This window comes from Sus scrofa, chromosome 17 (assembly GCF_000003025.6).
Source record: "Sus scrofa isolate TJ Tabasco breed Duroc chromosome 17, Sscrofa11.1, whole genome shotgun sequence".
NCBI lineage: Eukaryota > Metazoa > Chordata > Mammalia > Artiodactyla > Suidae > Sus > Sus scrofa.
Window position 1 is genome coordinate 57604139 of NC_010459.5, and position 16206 is coordinate 57620344.

General features: G+C 55.4%; 1 protein-coding gene across 5 annotated transcripts in view; it reads right to left on the reverse strand.

Annotated features, from left to right (window-relative positions):
• BMP7 (bone morphogenetic protein 7) overlaps positions 1 to 16206 on the reverse strand; it is a 108747-nt gene that overhangs the window by 36369 nt on the left and 56172 nt on the right. For all 5 annotated transcript variants that reach the window (XM_021077320.1, XM_021077319.1, XM_005673045.3 and 2 more), the window contains exon 3: positions 11108 to 11256. In XM_021077320.1, coding sequence (XP_020932979.1) covers positions 11108 to 11256 — 149 coding nt within the window. The remainder of the gene's footprint in view (positions 1 to 11107; positions 11257 to 16206) is intronic.

Genomic DNA, 16206 nt, shown 5'->3' on the forward strand with positions numbered 1-16206 from the left:
CAACACTACCTGGTATCTGCAAACAGCCAAGTGCAGAGCAAAAACTGTGTCCCTCGGCACCTCCTGCACAGAGGCCACCTGGGGTCCTGCAGGATGGATCCATCTCCCAGCCATCCCTGGGCACCAGGACTGGCCGCAGAATCTGCTGGGCCCAGGGCAAAACGGAAGTGCAGAGCCTCTTGACCGAAAGTGAATAAGAATTGCAAGATGGAAAAAAAAAAAAAAAAAAAAAAAAGAATTCCCATCGTGGCGCAGTGGTTAACGAATCCGTATAGGAACCATGAGTTTGTGGGTTCGATCCCTGGCCTTGCTCAGTGGGTTAAGGATCTGGTGTTGCCGTGAGCTGTGGTGCAGGTCGCAGACGCAGCTCGAATCCCCTGTTGCTGTGGCTGTGGTGTAGGCCGGCGGCTACAGCTCCGATTCGACCCCTAGCCTGGGACCCTCCATATAGCAGGGGTGTGGCCCTAGAAAAGGCAAAAAAAGACAGAAAAAAAGAATTTCCAGATGGGGATAGCAGAGCATCAAACCAAGCACGGGGTCCGAGGTACACGGTCCCAGGCCTGTGACGCCAGCCCGTCACGCGTGTACAGACCCACAGAAACACGCGTGTGCAGCCCTCACGGTCCCTAACGAGGACTGTGCGGCCCTTGCTTCACATCAGGCTGGTTTGGGGCGACATCCTGCGGACACCTTTCCTCGTCAATGAAACAGGTTGACCTCATCGCCTGCGGCTGCAGAGGAGCCTCCCATCTGGAAATTCTTTGCCTCACCCTCGTCTGTCCCGGGCTTGAGCAACCAATTCATTTTTTCATCTATTAGTTCATTCGACAACCATCTAAGATGCAACCATGGTGTGCAGGTGCCAAGCTGGGTGTGGGTACAGGGGCGCACAAGAGCTGACCAGAGAGCGAGAGGTGCTCAGGGACGAGGGGGGACCGGGCATGTTCTGGGTGGGTGGGGAATGAAGTGGGCAGAGAGGAACTGAGCGGGGGTCCGCCAGGGAGCCCCTCCCTCTGTGCCCTCCTCTGGGCCCCCATGGCACTCAGGGCAGCCTCTCTGGCCCTGTACGCAGGGCCTCCTCCTCCTAAAGCTTGGCAACGCAGGGCAGGGATGGTCCCCATCCCTGGTGGCCCTGCACAGGATAGCGCGCCAAAATCGGGCCCAAGCCACTCGCCAAGCGAGCAATGGCAAACACAGCCGGCTTCCTCCCAGGGCCCTGGGCCCTGGGCTGGTGCTTCTCTGGGGCCCTCATGGGTCCTAAGGCCGCCTTAGTGCAGGGGGTTGGGTGGCAGCATCTCTCTGGCTGCTCCCAAAATGCAGCCCGCCAAAGTCTCCAGAGCCTTCCGATGTCCCCTGGGAGGCAAAATGTCCCAAGTCGAAAGCCAGATGTCACAGACACTCGCTAAAGTAAGCCCGCGTCTAGACAGACACACAGACGTAGGTCACTGCGGTCAAGTTTTCTCACTGCAAAAGACCCAGGGACAACGTGATGCTTTACTGACTAAGAGGGCACGGCATGAAGTACCAAGCAGCCACCCAAACAATGTCTTCACTATTTACAAATATTCCTGGGCCACCTGCCCCGAACCCAGCATCCCTCTGCACCCTGGGGGTTCAGACGGGAACAAGACAGGTCCTGGCAGCGAGGGGCAGAACATGATACCGTGTGATTCCACACGGGAGAAGAGAAATCTGAAGCATCTACAACATATGCGGCTACGTATATACATACATAAAGTTTATTTTCGTTTTAATACGCCCCACAAAGGGCGGAGAAAGTGAGGGAGCGGACCGGGCTGGCTGGGAGAGGAATTCCTCTGTTTTATGATGCTCCGCTATAGAGGCTTTACTTCACACCTGCAAGTATTTGTTGTGATAATTTGCATCCCCACGTCCAGGGCAGGCAGCACAGACTAGGGAGCCAGGCCAGCGTCTTTGGCAGGGGGATTGAGGTGCTGAATTAATGGATCAAGGCAGGAAGAAGAGCTAGACATAGTATTTTAACGCAAGTTGATATCTTTGGGAAACTGAAAAAGATGTATATTCTAGACAAGGATGAATAGGTTAAAAAGAAAGACCACGAAGACTTGCCCAAGGTAGGGTGCCGGATTTCTGCAAGCAAATCTACAGGATGCCCCGTTAAATGTGAATTTCAGATAATTGAAGCGTGTTCTCAGTATGTGGGAATACGGAGATTCGGCAATTCCTGGCTGTCTATCTCTATCTTATTTGCCAAGGGGGCTCCTAAGAGAGCCTTTCCCGACAGACGAAGATAACTGACCGCTGGCCTCTGGCCCAGCCAACAGGCAGGTGACGACTTTGTCATTTCTTTGAAGAACTCACAGTCTGCCTCTCTGCAGGGTGCTTTGCTTCTATTTCGGTTTTTCGGCTTTTCTTAAATTTTAGTTTTCAAATTAACATAGAGTAAGACTGACTTTTTTCTGTATGCAGATCTGTTGGTTTTAGCGTGGGCATGGGCGGATATGGAGAGCCCCTCCCGCGTCCCCAGAGCTCCCTCCTGCTGCTTTAGCTCAGGACCTCTGGGTGAGCCTCTCCCACGGGACACGTGGCCGCACTGGGAGACATTTTCCATCTTCACACACTCGGCCAGGGTGGCATCGAGTGGGTGGTGGTCAGAGATGCTGCTAAACATCCCAGGGTGCCCGGGACGGCCCCTCCCCGAAAGGTCCACGGCGCCGAGGTGGGGAACTTGCCTCTCTGCTTCCCAGCCTCTGGCAGCTACCGACCCCTTCTCATACCTACAGCTTGGTGTTTTCTAGAATTTTCATAGAAAGGCTCTCCCGGTCTTTGGCATCATCTTGTGTCCTCTTTGTGGGTCTTTAAGATTCACGGGGGCTGCTGCGTGTTTCACGGTCCATTCCTCCTGTATGTTCCACAGTGTGGAGGTACGACACCTGGTGACCCATTCAGCTGCAGAAGGACATCTGGGTGGCCTCCAGGTGGCTAAGTGTGAACATCATGAGAAACACTCGGGCACAGGTTTTCACATGGCTCTCCACCTCACATCTGGGACGTGAAGCCAAAGTGAACACTTGGCGCTGCCTGTCCCCACTGTCTCCGCACACTCAGAGTCCACCGGAGCCAGAATCCACACGCCTGCCATCCGAAGGGGCCAGGGAAGCGGGTCAGCCACTCTCGCTCCCCATCTGAGCAGAGGCCTGGTCCTAGGAGCGTTCAAAAAGGCTGACACCGCCACCGTGCAGCCCTCCATGCCCTGGACCCCTGCCACCCGAGCAGGCTGACAATCAGACCCCTCCCAGCCTCACAGGCCACCCCTTCTAGAATGGGTGCTACAGGCACCTCCCTAAAGAGGCAGAGGAAACCCTCCCTCATACAGCCCACCTGCTCCCCTCCTCCAGGCCGGGCACGGGGGCCGCCGGCCTGCCAGCAGGGGGGAGTCTCCGGGCACTGCCGACACACCCACGGCGGGGCCGGGGCAGGGGAGGGGGTCTTGACTGCTGTGGATGCCCCAACCTAGGGGCTGGCAAACTATAGCCCGTGGGCCGAAGCCAGCACACCGCTTGTTTCTGCAGATAAAGCTTGACTGGATCTCAGCCTTGCACTTCTGTGCCCGTCTTTACTGCCAATACAGTGGCCGAGCTGAGAAACTCGACAGAGGGTCTGACCCACGAAGCCCAAAACGTTCACTGTCCAGCACTTTCCAAAAAAGGTTTGCTGACCTCTGCTCTGACCAACCCCAGATCCACTTCCTTCCAGACTTGTAAAGAAAACCATAAATGCCCCCATGAGATAAGACACACTTTAAGGTCTTTTTTTTTTTTTTTTTTTTTTTTTGCTTTTTAGGGCTGCACCCGTGGCATATGGAAGTTCCCAGGCTAGGGGTCGAATCTGAGCTGCAGCTGCCGGCCTGCACCACGGCCAGCAACGCCAGATCCCCAACCCACTGAGCAAGGCCAGGGAATGAACCCACATCCTCATGGATACTAGTCGGATTTGTTTCTGTTGAGCCACGACGGGAACTCCCTACTGTCTATTATTAAGGAAAGTATTCCTGGCAGAGCTGGTTCTGCCCGCTGCTGCTGCACAACAGGGATAAGCAATAAGCATCACGGAATGTGGGCTCTGCTCCACAGCGGAACTACGGACCCCCTGTTGACAGAGGAAGCGGGCTCCATGCCATGGAACCTTCACCAGGTCAAGGTGGATGGATGCAGAAAGGAGAGATGGCCCAGGTCCGGTGTGGACAATCTACGGGGCCTCCGAGGGAGGGAGGGATCCACGGAGGCTCGGAGGGGAGGTCCTTCGAAGAGGCGAGCCAGGTGGGCAGTGGTGTGGATGCAGGACCCAGGGAGGTGAGCTGAGGACAGGGACGAGCCAGCGCATCAGGCCACCGCTGGCAGGCCCCGGGAAGCATGAGCAGAAACCACACACCCGGCCCAGAAAAGCCTCGAGAGCAGGCAGGGAGCACAAGGAGGCCTCTTGGGAGAGGAGGGGACCCAGCAGCCCACGTGCATAGGGGCATCTTGGTTTCTCGTGACTTCTCTGTTTTCCAGGCCTAGAGCCATCAGGCACCCCCCGGGGGGCCAGAGCATAAGAGTGTTCCTCTTTAATTGTGCAAAACACATTAATCCAGCCGCTTCTCTCGATGGACCAAGGCCCAAGTGACAAGTGAGAAGGCCGTTAATGCTCGTGACATCTGCCTGGCCCAATGACCCACAGCCATCCTGGCCATCACTGCCCACCGGCCCTGGAAGGACCCACCCCAGCCTCTGGGTCACCGAGTCCTCTTGGTTACTCTCTTGCTCTGGCTTCTGGACAAACAGGATGTGACGCCATGGCAAAGCTGAAGGCACCTGGGAACCCGCTGCGCCGAGGCTGGGAGCACTCGCTGGCCTCGGCTGCATGGGGTTTGTCTCCACAGGCCCTGCGGGCGAAGAGCTCCCTCCTGGGCCCTGTGCCCAGCCGCCTCGGCCAGCGTCACTCTTGCGCAGCACCCGCCCTCAGTCCCTTAAATGCCCTGCAATCCCGTTTGATCCCATCCGGTATGGTACGCTCGAGGACAGAGATGCGTGCTCTCAATCCCCAGGAGAGAGGCCTGAGGCCCTCTGTGTACACAGACGTCCAGGGCGTGCCTGCCTCTGACTCTGGGGGGTCGGGGAGGGGCCAGCCTGGTCTCAGAGCCCGGCAGATGTGCAGCAGCAGCTGGAGGCCCCCAACGAGGGCGTGCGAGGGGGAGGTGAGGCCCCCATGCGGTTTTCTTGGATGGGAGAGGCTGGGCTGACGGGCGCTTCCTCCTGAGCCTCCCAGGGCATGAGGGCGAGGAAGACCTTGCAAACCTGGACAAGGAGCTGGAGTCCTTGTCTTGGGAACAGATGACTCGGGGCTTCTATGTCTGCAAAGACGCACGTCTCCAGGCCAATGCAGTCTTCCCCGCCCCGCAGCTCCGGGATGGAAGGCGGCACCAGGAACCGTGTGCGTTGATCCTGAGAGCAGCAGAAAGCCCGGCGCCGGCCTCGGAGCCCAGAACCAGCCTGCACGGCCTCATCCCTGCCCTTCAGCTTGTGGTCCCCTGATGGTCCCCTCTTCCTGCGAGAATGTGAACAACACGACAGCCGAAGCCTGGTCCTGCTCAGGCTGTGACCCCGGTGCCTACAACCGTCCCTGGCACGTTGTAGCTCCATGCAAATGTTTGTTGAGTGAATAGATGTGCTTTCGAGGCAGGCAAAGAAGCTCTTGAAGGTAGGAGCCTGGCTCTGACAACCAGCGCTGGGGACAGGGAGGGTTTGGCATGGCTCTCCGGGCTGGGATGGGGGCCCAGCGCCAACCTGTCCTCAGGCACAGTGCCCAGGCCATGGTGCTTTCAGAGGCCCATGAAAAGATTTTAATGTCTTTTAAAATCAGAAGACAAAGCGTAAACTTTTTAGAGTCGCGGAAAATGTCTTAATATTGAGTCCCGTCAAGGTTACCTTCACTGTTATACCAAGATGGCCATAAACCTAATTTACAGTATTTTTGAAAGGAGGGAGGACCCGTGGCCATTCTGTGATGCTGGCTCCTCCAGGTGGTCCTGCGGGAAGTGAACTCTTTCCTCCCCAGGAACGGGGACATGGAGAGGGAACCAGGGTGCTGCAGGGGCCCAGGCTCTCGGCCCCCAGCAGGGGCTTGTCAGTTACACGCTGTCCCCAGGGCTGGTGCCTGGGAACCACTTTCCCAAAAGGCTCCCCAGCAAGAGCAACTCTGGGGACAGGATCTGCAGCAGAGACCTGGTCTACCCTGGGAGACGAGCAACTCCAGTCAAGTCGCTGGGCCTGGGTCTCCTCCTCCGTAAGGTGCTGGGATAACGGACATGCTGCCCGGGCGGGGTCGTTGTAAGAATCAAACACATCGATGGCAGCAATAATACCTAAAACTCATGAGCACGGACAGGGCGCCAGCCCAGGGCTCCGTGCTTTCCATGAATTCACTTCTCTTCCTCCCCAACCAGCTGTAATTATGGCCGAGGAACAGATGTAGGGACTAGGCAGCAAGAGGTTGGACCACCTGCCCAAGGTCCCGGGAGGCTGCCCCGAGGAGCAGCGGACTATTGGGCCCTGAAGTCCACTTCTGGCCCCGCCTGGGAGCCCAAGCTCGGGGCCTGGCCGGCCACGAGGGCTCAGCTCTCAGCAGCACCCGCAGAGCCCCCAGTCAGCTGGAGAGCCCTCCAAGCTGGCGTCAGGGTCCCTTCCGCTCAGGGCACCTCTTCTCCCCTCTCCCACTGCCCCGGGGAGGAGACAGAGCTGCCTCTTGTCTTCCCTACAGGCAAGGCCAGCAGGTGCCGGCCCTCCTTCCCGAAGCTCCCTGTCCTGGCTCCTGATGGGCCCCAGGTATCGGGGGAGTCTGTGGGCCTCTCCAGCTGCGCCCCTCCAAGGGCTGATGAACACCCGGGGGGGAAGCTGGAGGAAGAGGGAACAGATACCGGCTCCCTGGGTGGTCTCAGGTAGCTTTTGGAGATCCTTGACCCGACCCAGGGCTCACCCTGCCTGGCACCAAGCACCAGGAAAGAAGGTTGTGAGGTCTTTGCCTCACCAGGAGGGAAGCGAGCTCCCTGCATGCCCGTCACCAACATGCCTGTTGTGTGGGTGAGCAAACCAAGGCTGAGGGTGTCGTGGCTGCATGTCCCGGCAGCCGCCCAGGGGCTGCAAGATGTTGTACCCCCAACTCGGTGCCCCACCTTTTCCCCTGCCAGATGGCGTCCTGGGAGAGGGCGTGGGTGCCAGGCACGAAACCCTTCCCCGGGTGCTGGCGAAGGTGGCAAAGCTCACTGAGTTTATGTTGATGCTAGTAGGTGGTCCCAGGGCAGGGCTCTGGCCATCTCTACAGGTGACGCGGGGCTGGCACCCAGTATGTTCACACCAGCCTGACCATCAAAAGGACCCCAGAATCCACGGGCTCCCCAGCAGGCCCTGCTGGTTTTTAACCTACACTGGCACCCAGTGCAAAAAGGTTTACACTGAATGGGGCTTATAAACAGGGTACCCTAAACCTGGGGCAAGACCTTGCCAGGGTGTTGTCACTGGGCCAGACCCCAGGTTACCAAGGAGCTTGTGAGAAAAGGCAGATTCCTGGGCCCATCTGCAGGGACTCGCCATCAGGGGGCCCAGGGGTGGATCCCGGGAATCTGGATGCTCCACGTGCCACCCAAGGGATTCTGACGGACGTGGGGATGCCAGAGACTGGAATGTCAGGATTTCAGGAGTCAATGCGGAAAGCACTTACCGTGTGCTCAGCAGCCACTGCCTGTTAAGCAGTTAAGCTCTTCACTTGCATGAGCTCATCTAATCCTCTGCCAGCACCCTGAGAGGTGGGAAGAATTATTAAGCCCATTTCCCAGATGAGGGACATGAAGGGACTCACCTGGGTCATGTGTAGAAAGAGCAGAGCTGGGATTTGAACCAACAAACGTTGAATGATTCTACTACCAAATAAGTTTGGAATCCTTCTATGATATGGACCCTATCAGGAGACTCACAATGGACACCAGCAAAATAAAGGCTCTGATAAGTCCTGCAGGGAAACCTATTTAGTTTATCCAACCTAGCATTTCTTGCACTTAACTGATCATGAACCCATCCCGTTTCCCCAGTGATACCCACGGACACTTCACGGAACACAGTTTGAGAAATTCTGGTATAGGCCAGGGGTTGCAAACTTTTTCCTGTAAACGGTACTTCTGAAAATAATATTTTCGGCTTTGGTGGCCATAGCAGCTCTGTTAGAAAAACTCAGCTCTGCTGGTACAGGACAAAAGCAGGCCCAGGTGATCCATAAACCCATAGGTGTGACTGTGTACTAATAAAACGTTATTTATGGACACCAAAATATGAATTTCATATAATTTTATGTCACAAAATATATGGGTTTTTTTTAATTTAAAAAATTTAAATTAAAAAAAAAAATTCTCAACCATTTAAAAATGTGAAAACTCAAGAGTTCCCGTTGTGGTTCAGCGGAAACGAAACTGACTAGTATTCATGAAGATGCAGGTTTGATTCCTGGCCTCACTCAGCGGGTTAAGGATTTGGCATTGCCGTGAGCTATGGTGTAGGTTGCAGACAAGGCTTGGATCTGGTGTTGCTGCGGCTGTGGTGTAGGCCAGCAGCTACAGCCCCGATTCGACCCCTAGCCTGGGAACCTCCATATGCCGGGGGCGCAGCCCTAAAAAGCAAAAAATAAAATAAAATAAAATGGAGAAAAAGACTAACACCCTGTGTGAACAATGGGCAGAGGAGATGGGCTGAGGTACAAGGGGCAGGAAACTACAAACAGGGCACATGAGAAAGGGCCCAGCCTTGCACAGAGGAAAGAAAAGCAAAGCAAAACTGCAAGACCCCATGTGTCATCTATCAGATTAGCAAAGCCAGGTAAGTCTGAGAGCTTGTGCTGACAAAGAAGGGGACATGGGTGCCTCATGTGCTGCCGGTGGGGGTGCAGAGGGAAGGACCTCTCAGGAGGGTAAACTGACGACAGTGATCCAGGCCACAGACGGACCATGGCACTCTCAGAAACCGTTCCTTGAGCTACATCCACTCGAATGGCTGAGGACACGTGCACGGAGGTGTCTCACCACAGCCCTGTTCCTAAGAGTGGGCGACCCGGAAACACCTGCACGTCCATCCCCTGAGGACTGGCGAAGTCACTCTGGGTGGCAGTCACCATAACAGCAGCAGCAGCAGCCGCCGCTCTCACTGAGAGCAGGTGTATTATGAGCTGGGTCCGTTCTCAGTCCTCACTACTCAAAGCTCGGTTCTGGGGACGGGCCGTCTCGGCATCACTTGAGGGCTGCTGGGGCCGCAGCCTGCCCTCCGCCCCAGACCTGCTGCACCAGAATCTGCATTGTGATAAGAAGCCTAGGAGATGCCTCGGTACCTCGGTGCCCTGTTTTTCAAACTCTTCCTGTTTTAATCTCAGAACAACCCAGTGGCCCAGACTCTCCTGTACCTGAGCGCTGGAGAGGAGGAGCCGAGGATCTGGGGCCTCAGGGAAGCTGTCCAAAGTCACGCAGTGAGTGAGCTGCTGACTCCACTCTCCCCACATGGACGCAAACATACAACAGCCTTTAAAGAACAAAGGAGCTCCTTTTTTTTTTTTTGGCCTCACCCATGGCACATGGAAGTTCCCGGCGAGGGATCGAACCCGTGCCATAGCAGAGATCTGAGCCACTGCAGTGACAACACTGGATCCTTAACCCCCTGCGCCACAAGGGAACTCCAACAAGGAAGCTCTTTCACAGCGGAAAAGGTCCCACCTCCGAGCTACACTGTCAGGTGAAAAAAGCAAAGCGAAGCACACTGTGTATGCTGTGCCGGGATTTGGCGGAGAGGGAGAAAAAATGGAAAACAGAATCTATATACAACTGCTTAAGAAGGCATCTCTGCAAAGAAAGATACCCCAAAACATGGAAATAGCTGCCTCTGGAAGGGGGAACTCAGCAGCTAGGGGAAGGAATTGGAAGGAAACCATATACCATTACACACGCCTGTGACTTTGGGATTTTGAGCCAGAGGCATGTATTACTTACTCTATATTTTTTAAAACTGGTGTAAAGAAGTTACTCGCCCTAAAACCACCCCCACTTAATAAGAAGTACACTTTGGGAAGGAGAAATGGCCCGCAGCCCAGCCCCCACTCGCCTTCCTGCCTGCCCTCTGAGAAGATGGATGCAGGTGTGGGGTGGGAGGTGCCAGGGTGGGGGGGTTCGAACAGCGGGTTCTCCAAGCACGTGGGGCTCAGCGCCACACTCAGGCTCTGAGAAGAGGGTGATGCTTTTGCACCAGTGTAGTGGTCCTTAACTGGGGTAATTTTTTTTTTTTTTTTTTTGCTTTTTAGGGCTGCACCCACGGCATAAGGAGGTTCCCAGGCTAAGGGTCCAATTGGAGCTACAGCTGCCGGCCACAGCCACAGCCACGCCAGATCCGAGCCGCATCTGTGACCTACACCATAGCTCATGGCCGGATCCTTAACCTACTGAGCGAGGCCAAGGATCGAACCTGCAACCTCATGATTCCTAGTCGGATTCATCTGACGACAGGAACTCCACTTAACTGGGGCACTTCTGCTCTGCAGGGGACACTTGGCAATGTTGGAAACATTTCTGGGCTGTCATAAGGGAGAGATGCTACTGGCCTCTCGTGGGTGGAGGCCAGGGGCACCGTTAAACACGCTGCAATGCCCAGAACACCCCAGAATGTCCTGTGTCCTGAGTGTGAGGAGCTGTGCAAGCCCATCTCAGATGTTTGCGTTTGGGCATCCGCTGGGGCTCAGTGAAAGTGCAGGTTTGAAGCGGTAGGCCTGGCACGGCCAGAAAGCCTGCATTTCTAACGGGGGAGGCCCCTAGCGCTGGTGGGGGCCTCCCTTTGAGCACCAGGGCCTTTCCCAATCCAGCTCCTGCCCACTGCGTCATCGTCTTATGCAAAAGGGGAAGGGACTGGTTTCCATTTGGGATCAAGAGGCTGGGCTTCACTGACTGGGCAGGCAGGAGGGGAAGCCTACCCTCGATGGAAGGGAGCGGGGGCACTGCTGCCATCCGCCCTAAGTCCACGGCTGAGGGCTGCACGGGCACGAGCGGGGGTGGCAGCTGGGGACTTACCATCCAGTGTCTCCACCGAGAGCTGCAGGCCCAGGTTGTGCCGTGGGTTGACCACCCAGTGGTTGCTGGTGGCCGTGATGTCGAACACCAGCCAGCCCTCCTCCGAGGCCCAGAGGGTGCGGCTGTCGAGCAGGAACAGGTCCGAGTCCCTGCAAGAGAGCAGAGAGAGGTGGGCTCCAGGTCAGCAGGTTGCGGGTCAGGCCCTGGACGAGCCAGCCCGCCGCACTGACGGAAAGGAGGGCCTCCTGAGGTGGGGGAGGTAGGAGGAGGCCGGCCAGCCCCCCAAAGGTAGTTCATCAGGCGGGGATCCCGCCATGGAGACCCCTGAGCAGCAGCTGGGGTGAGGACAGGCCGTGCAGGAGACGGAGCTGCTATGAGACAAATGTGTCCTTCAAATCTGTCAGCAGGGTGCCAGTGGGACAGAGTACAGGCGGCAGGAATTATACAGCCTCCACGCCTGGCAGTCTCCGGGCAGGGAGTCCACGTGTGCTGCCTGAGTCGCCTCTTGCCAGGCACTGCCCCGAGTGTTCCACGCACATCGTCTCATTCAAGCCTCATTGCCCTGAACTGTGGGGACGTTATCATCTCCAGGGCATCCGCGGTGAGACCATGACTGGCCCAAGGTCAGTCAGCCGGGAAGGTGCTGGACTGAGGGTGTGCTGGGCACTGGTGCACACGCTCCTCACGGCCCATGAGCCCAGCCAGAGTCATCATCAGCAGAGGGGGCATTCAGTTCTCTCTGCCTCAGAGAGGTGTACCAAAAATGGATAAAATCACAATTGGCCTTGTAGTGGATGGAAGATGGATGGATGGATGGGTGGATGAGTGGATGGGTTTTTACATTCCTAGATAGCACGATGCTAGTATATGAGCTATCCTAACATCTCTTTTGCACTTTTAATTATAAGGATTCAAAGTTTAAACTTTTGTCTTTGTAGGGCTGCACCCTCAGCATACGGAGGTTCCCAGGCTAGGGGTCCAATCGGCGCTGTAGCCTCTGGCCTGCCCTACAGCCGCAGCAACGAGGGGCCCGAGCTGCATCTGTGACCTACATCACAGCTCATGGCAATGTCCAATCCTTAACCCACTGAGCGAGGCCAGGGATGGAGTCCACGTCCTCCTGGATACTACTGGGGTTCGCTATCTCTGAGCCACGATGGGAACTCCTCGAAGTTTAAATATTTTGAGTCCTTTGATAGTTAATTAAAATAGCTGAACTCCTACGCTGTACCAGGCAGTGGGGTACAGTGATGAACAGCTCCCAACCAGCCTCTGCCCCAGGGTACTGTCAGCATCTATCCTACCCAGAGGGATCTAATCTTCCTGGGGATTAGGAGGAATTTCCTCTGCTCTTACATTATCAGATGAACAACTATTTCCTGAGCACTGACCACGTGCTGGACCCTGGGTTGAAACGCCTGCCCAGACCGTGTCATTGAGTCCTTGCCTGAGGTGGGTAATATCAACTGCGCCGCTGTGCAGAGTGCACAGCTGAGGCTCAGAAAGGCACCCCTGCCTGAGGTGAGGACACAGCTGAGGCAGGACTGGAACCCAACCAGGCCACCTGCAAGGCTGGCAACCATTCAAGAAGACGGGTCTTCCGGACACTACCTTTGCTCAGATGTAGTTATCCTTTCAGAGCCTTTAGAAGTCAGGCTCACTGTAATATAACCCACTAAGCCATCAGCCAAAGCGAGCAGCAAGTACCCCCTTTAGATGAGGCACCCATCTCCCCCCTAACTGCGTCCCGAACTCCCCCTCCTCATACCAGCACCAGCCATCCCCCTTGATGTTTCCTGTGTGGCCAGGAGACCCCCAGATTTAGGAGGTTTGTCAAATTATAACTCGCTGTCTGCCGTAGCACCTTAGACATGTATGGACCACACCGATACGTTCAAGATTCAGAGAAGCATGCAGAAAACAAATCCATAACGTTAGCTAATGTCTCAAATTTACTTTAACTCAGAACCCAGTGGAAATGGACTGGTAGATTAGCAGCTCACCCAGAGAAGTCCACACGGGGGTGGAGAACAGGGCTGAGAAACAGGAGCCAAGGCAGGGTCGAGGTACAGGGCTGTCTCATCAAGGCACAGTCATCAAAGGAATGAACTTCAACTCCATTTCCCTCTTTCAATATCTCCATCCAAAAATCTGAGAGCAGAGGATCTCATTGGCCTCGTCAGGTCCCTGCCACGGGAGGGCAGGACACCCAGGGTGATGGACAACATGAGCAGGACCACGGATGGAGGTCACTCCCCACCCCGCGTGCCCCCAAATCCCACATGTGAAGTGATATTCAGGGACTGCTGGAACCCAGCTGAGAAAATGCTGAATTACGCTGCGCCACACGCACGGATGAGATGCCGCTGCTGATTTGATGTGAATGAAACGTAGCCACAATACAAGACAGCACAACTGTCCCTCGCCGGCCAAACGGAAGTCCCCTCGGATGGTAGGAAACTCACTGCCTCCCCAGTACAGAGGTCAGAGGAGCAAGGCCGTCTTTGCAGAGCCACAGAACATTTTGTGAGGCCAAGTTCGACTTCCACGGCCAAAGAGAATTTAAGCAAGGTTCATGACCTGTTTACTTGCATTTCTTCCCGGTACCTTTTTGGAGGTAGTTTCAGAACCAACCTGGCGGGGTGACGTCCACACAGATTTGAAACTTACAAATGAGGATTTCGGCTCTCTTCATCTCCAGTTTGCCTTGATGGCTTCCTGGCTATGAAGAGTGACCACGACTGTCCATGAACCAGTTAGTGGGGCTCCACAGTTATCGGATGAGAGAAGAAAGACCACTCCGAGTCAAAGCAATCCCCTCACCCACTCAGGCTCCCAGGGCCCCGTAGGCGACATCCGGATCACAGCACAGAAGTCACAAACCTGGGGGGTGGCTTTGCCGGAAAATTGTGATTTGTAGGAAAATGTGACCAGATATCCGGAGAGGCCCTGATGGACGGGAAAACAGTGAATAGTAACTTGGGGAACAGAACTGGGCCTTTGAAGGGTGCACGCCTTGCCAAACGATACTCAGCGTTCTCCTATTACAGCCCGGGACAGCAGGGCCAGATGTTACAGGCGAGCATTGACTCATCGTGAATCAACACGCACGCCTGGACTCCGCTCCCGGGTCCTAGCTGGCGGTCTGTTCCAGGCTTGCTGGGAAGAGCCGAACCTTCGTGGAAGGCACGGGGGACAGGAAAGCCCTGTTGAGGCGGGAGGAGGGAGTCGCTTTGCCGCTGGACTGGCGGCGGGAACGGGACGGCGGAGAAACCGCTCAGCAGCCGGGTCCAGGCTGTCAGCTGGGAGCGTGGGACCTTGTCCCTGCCGCCTCTGGCATCTGTGAGCGTAGAAGCACAACGGTCTTCACACCTGAGACGGATGACAAGCCCCTTGGTGCTATCTGTCCTGACCTTGAACGCACCGGCCTCCGTGACCCCGCCCAGGTGACAGCAGTGGCAGGAACAGCTCGGGGCGGGGGCTCCAGGGAGCTTAATGCATTCTCTCCCCTTCCCCTCTGCTGGGAATCTGGGTGCTTTCCGTGCACCAATTCCCCAAGCTCCCCAACAGTCAGGGTATTGTTCCCATTTTATAGATGAGGAAGGGGAGATTCAGAGAATCGAGGCCAACTGTCCACATGGATAAACCTTCTAAGTCACAGAACCAGGACATAGCACTGGAAGTGTGACCTGAGCCCTTGGGCCCTTGAGTCAGTCCTGTCACCTCCCTAACGCGCCCTCTCGCCCAGGGGCCAGGAGACCCAGGGGGCTGCCGAATCCCACGTGATGCATGTTCCTGTGACAACACTGTGTGCAGCAGGGAATATATTCATCCAGGGGGCAGGGAATAGACAGGCGAGTGGGCACGGCAGCTAACTGGAGGCCGAGTCCCTGCTCTGCAAGGTGGCGGGAACATGCCATCTCCTTCAGCCCTGCGGAGGCCGACCGAAGACCAGCCTGGTGACAAACGCCCAAGGCACCTGTAGCATCGCCCTGGTCACTACCGGTCACTACCAGTCATGGAGGTGTCGACGCTCGCTCCCTGCTGGACAGCAGGACATTCTAGGAGGGACTTCATCTCTCTTGGTGCTGGTCGTTATGCAACTTCCCAAGAGGCACCAACAGAGCAACAGACCCACGTCCATTCGCCCCGTGTTCGCCTCCGACTCCAACACTCACCAGATGAGTGTATCGGGATGCTCAGGGTTGTAGATTTCCTGCAAACGTCGCACCAACAAGCTCCCGCGTGAGCTCGCTCGCACCTCTCAGGTCCAGGGTTATCTGACCTGCTGTGCTCAGTCATGGAGGGAAGCCCCTGCCATGTCCATGGCTGGGAGGTAAGTAAGAGGCTTAGAGCTCTGCTTTCTCTGGCCTGTGGATGGGGGACGTGATTTTGCTGCCGAAGAAGATCACAGAGAAGGGAAGGGGGCAGAGGGTGTGGACAGGAGGAGCTGTGAAGGGAGACAGAGAGACCAAACCAGCCCCCGATGATAAGGTGCCCTCGTGGGCTCTCTGGCCTAGCCCAGCTCCCTGCTTCATCAGTGCAGGCAGCAGGTGCTACAAAGAGGAGAAAAACTGCCCGGCTGAGCCCTGCCCAGATTCCTGAGCAATAAAATGATTGTTGTTTTAGCCGCTGCGTTGTGGGTGGTTTGTTCACCACAGAGATAGAACCCAAACAACAGTCATACTGTGTTTGGAGCAGAAAAACTGAGAACGAGTCGTCTCCTGGGAGGATTGGTAAAAACATACAGTCCATCCAAGGGCCACAGGCTGTTGCAAAGGACAGACCTCCTGCCATGAGGGAAACGTGGCATGAAGTAAAAAGGTGTTATAAAACAGGATGGGCAGTATGCAAATTTCTGGGAAAACACAAAATGCTAAAAATGGTAAAAAAAAAAAAAAACCAGAAAATATGAGTCACCAAATATGCATTAACAAATTGAAATAGGAATAAAAGGCCTTTCCCATCCCACATCCAGATGATTTTGCACTGTACTTTTTACCAAATTTACCAACTTATCAAGAGAGAATTCTTTCTTATTATGCAAATTGGTCAAGAAAATGGAAGCGGACAAAGTAAAAACCTGCAAAGTAAGGCAG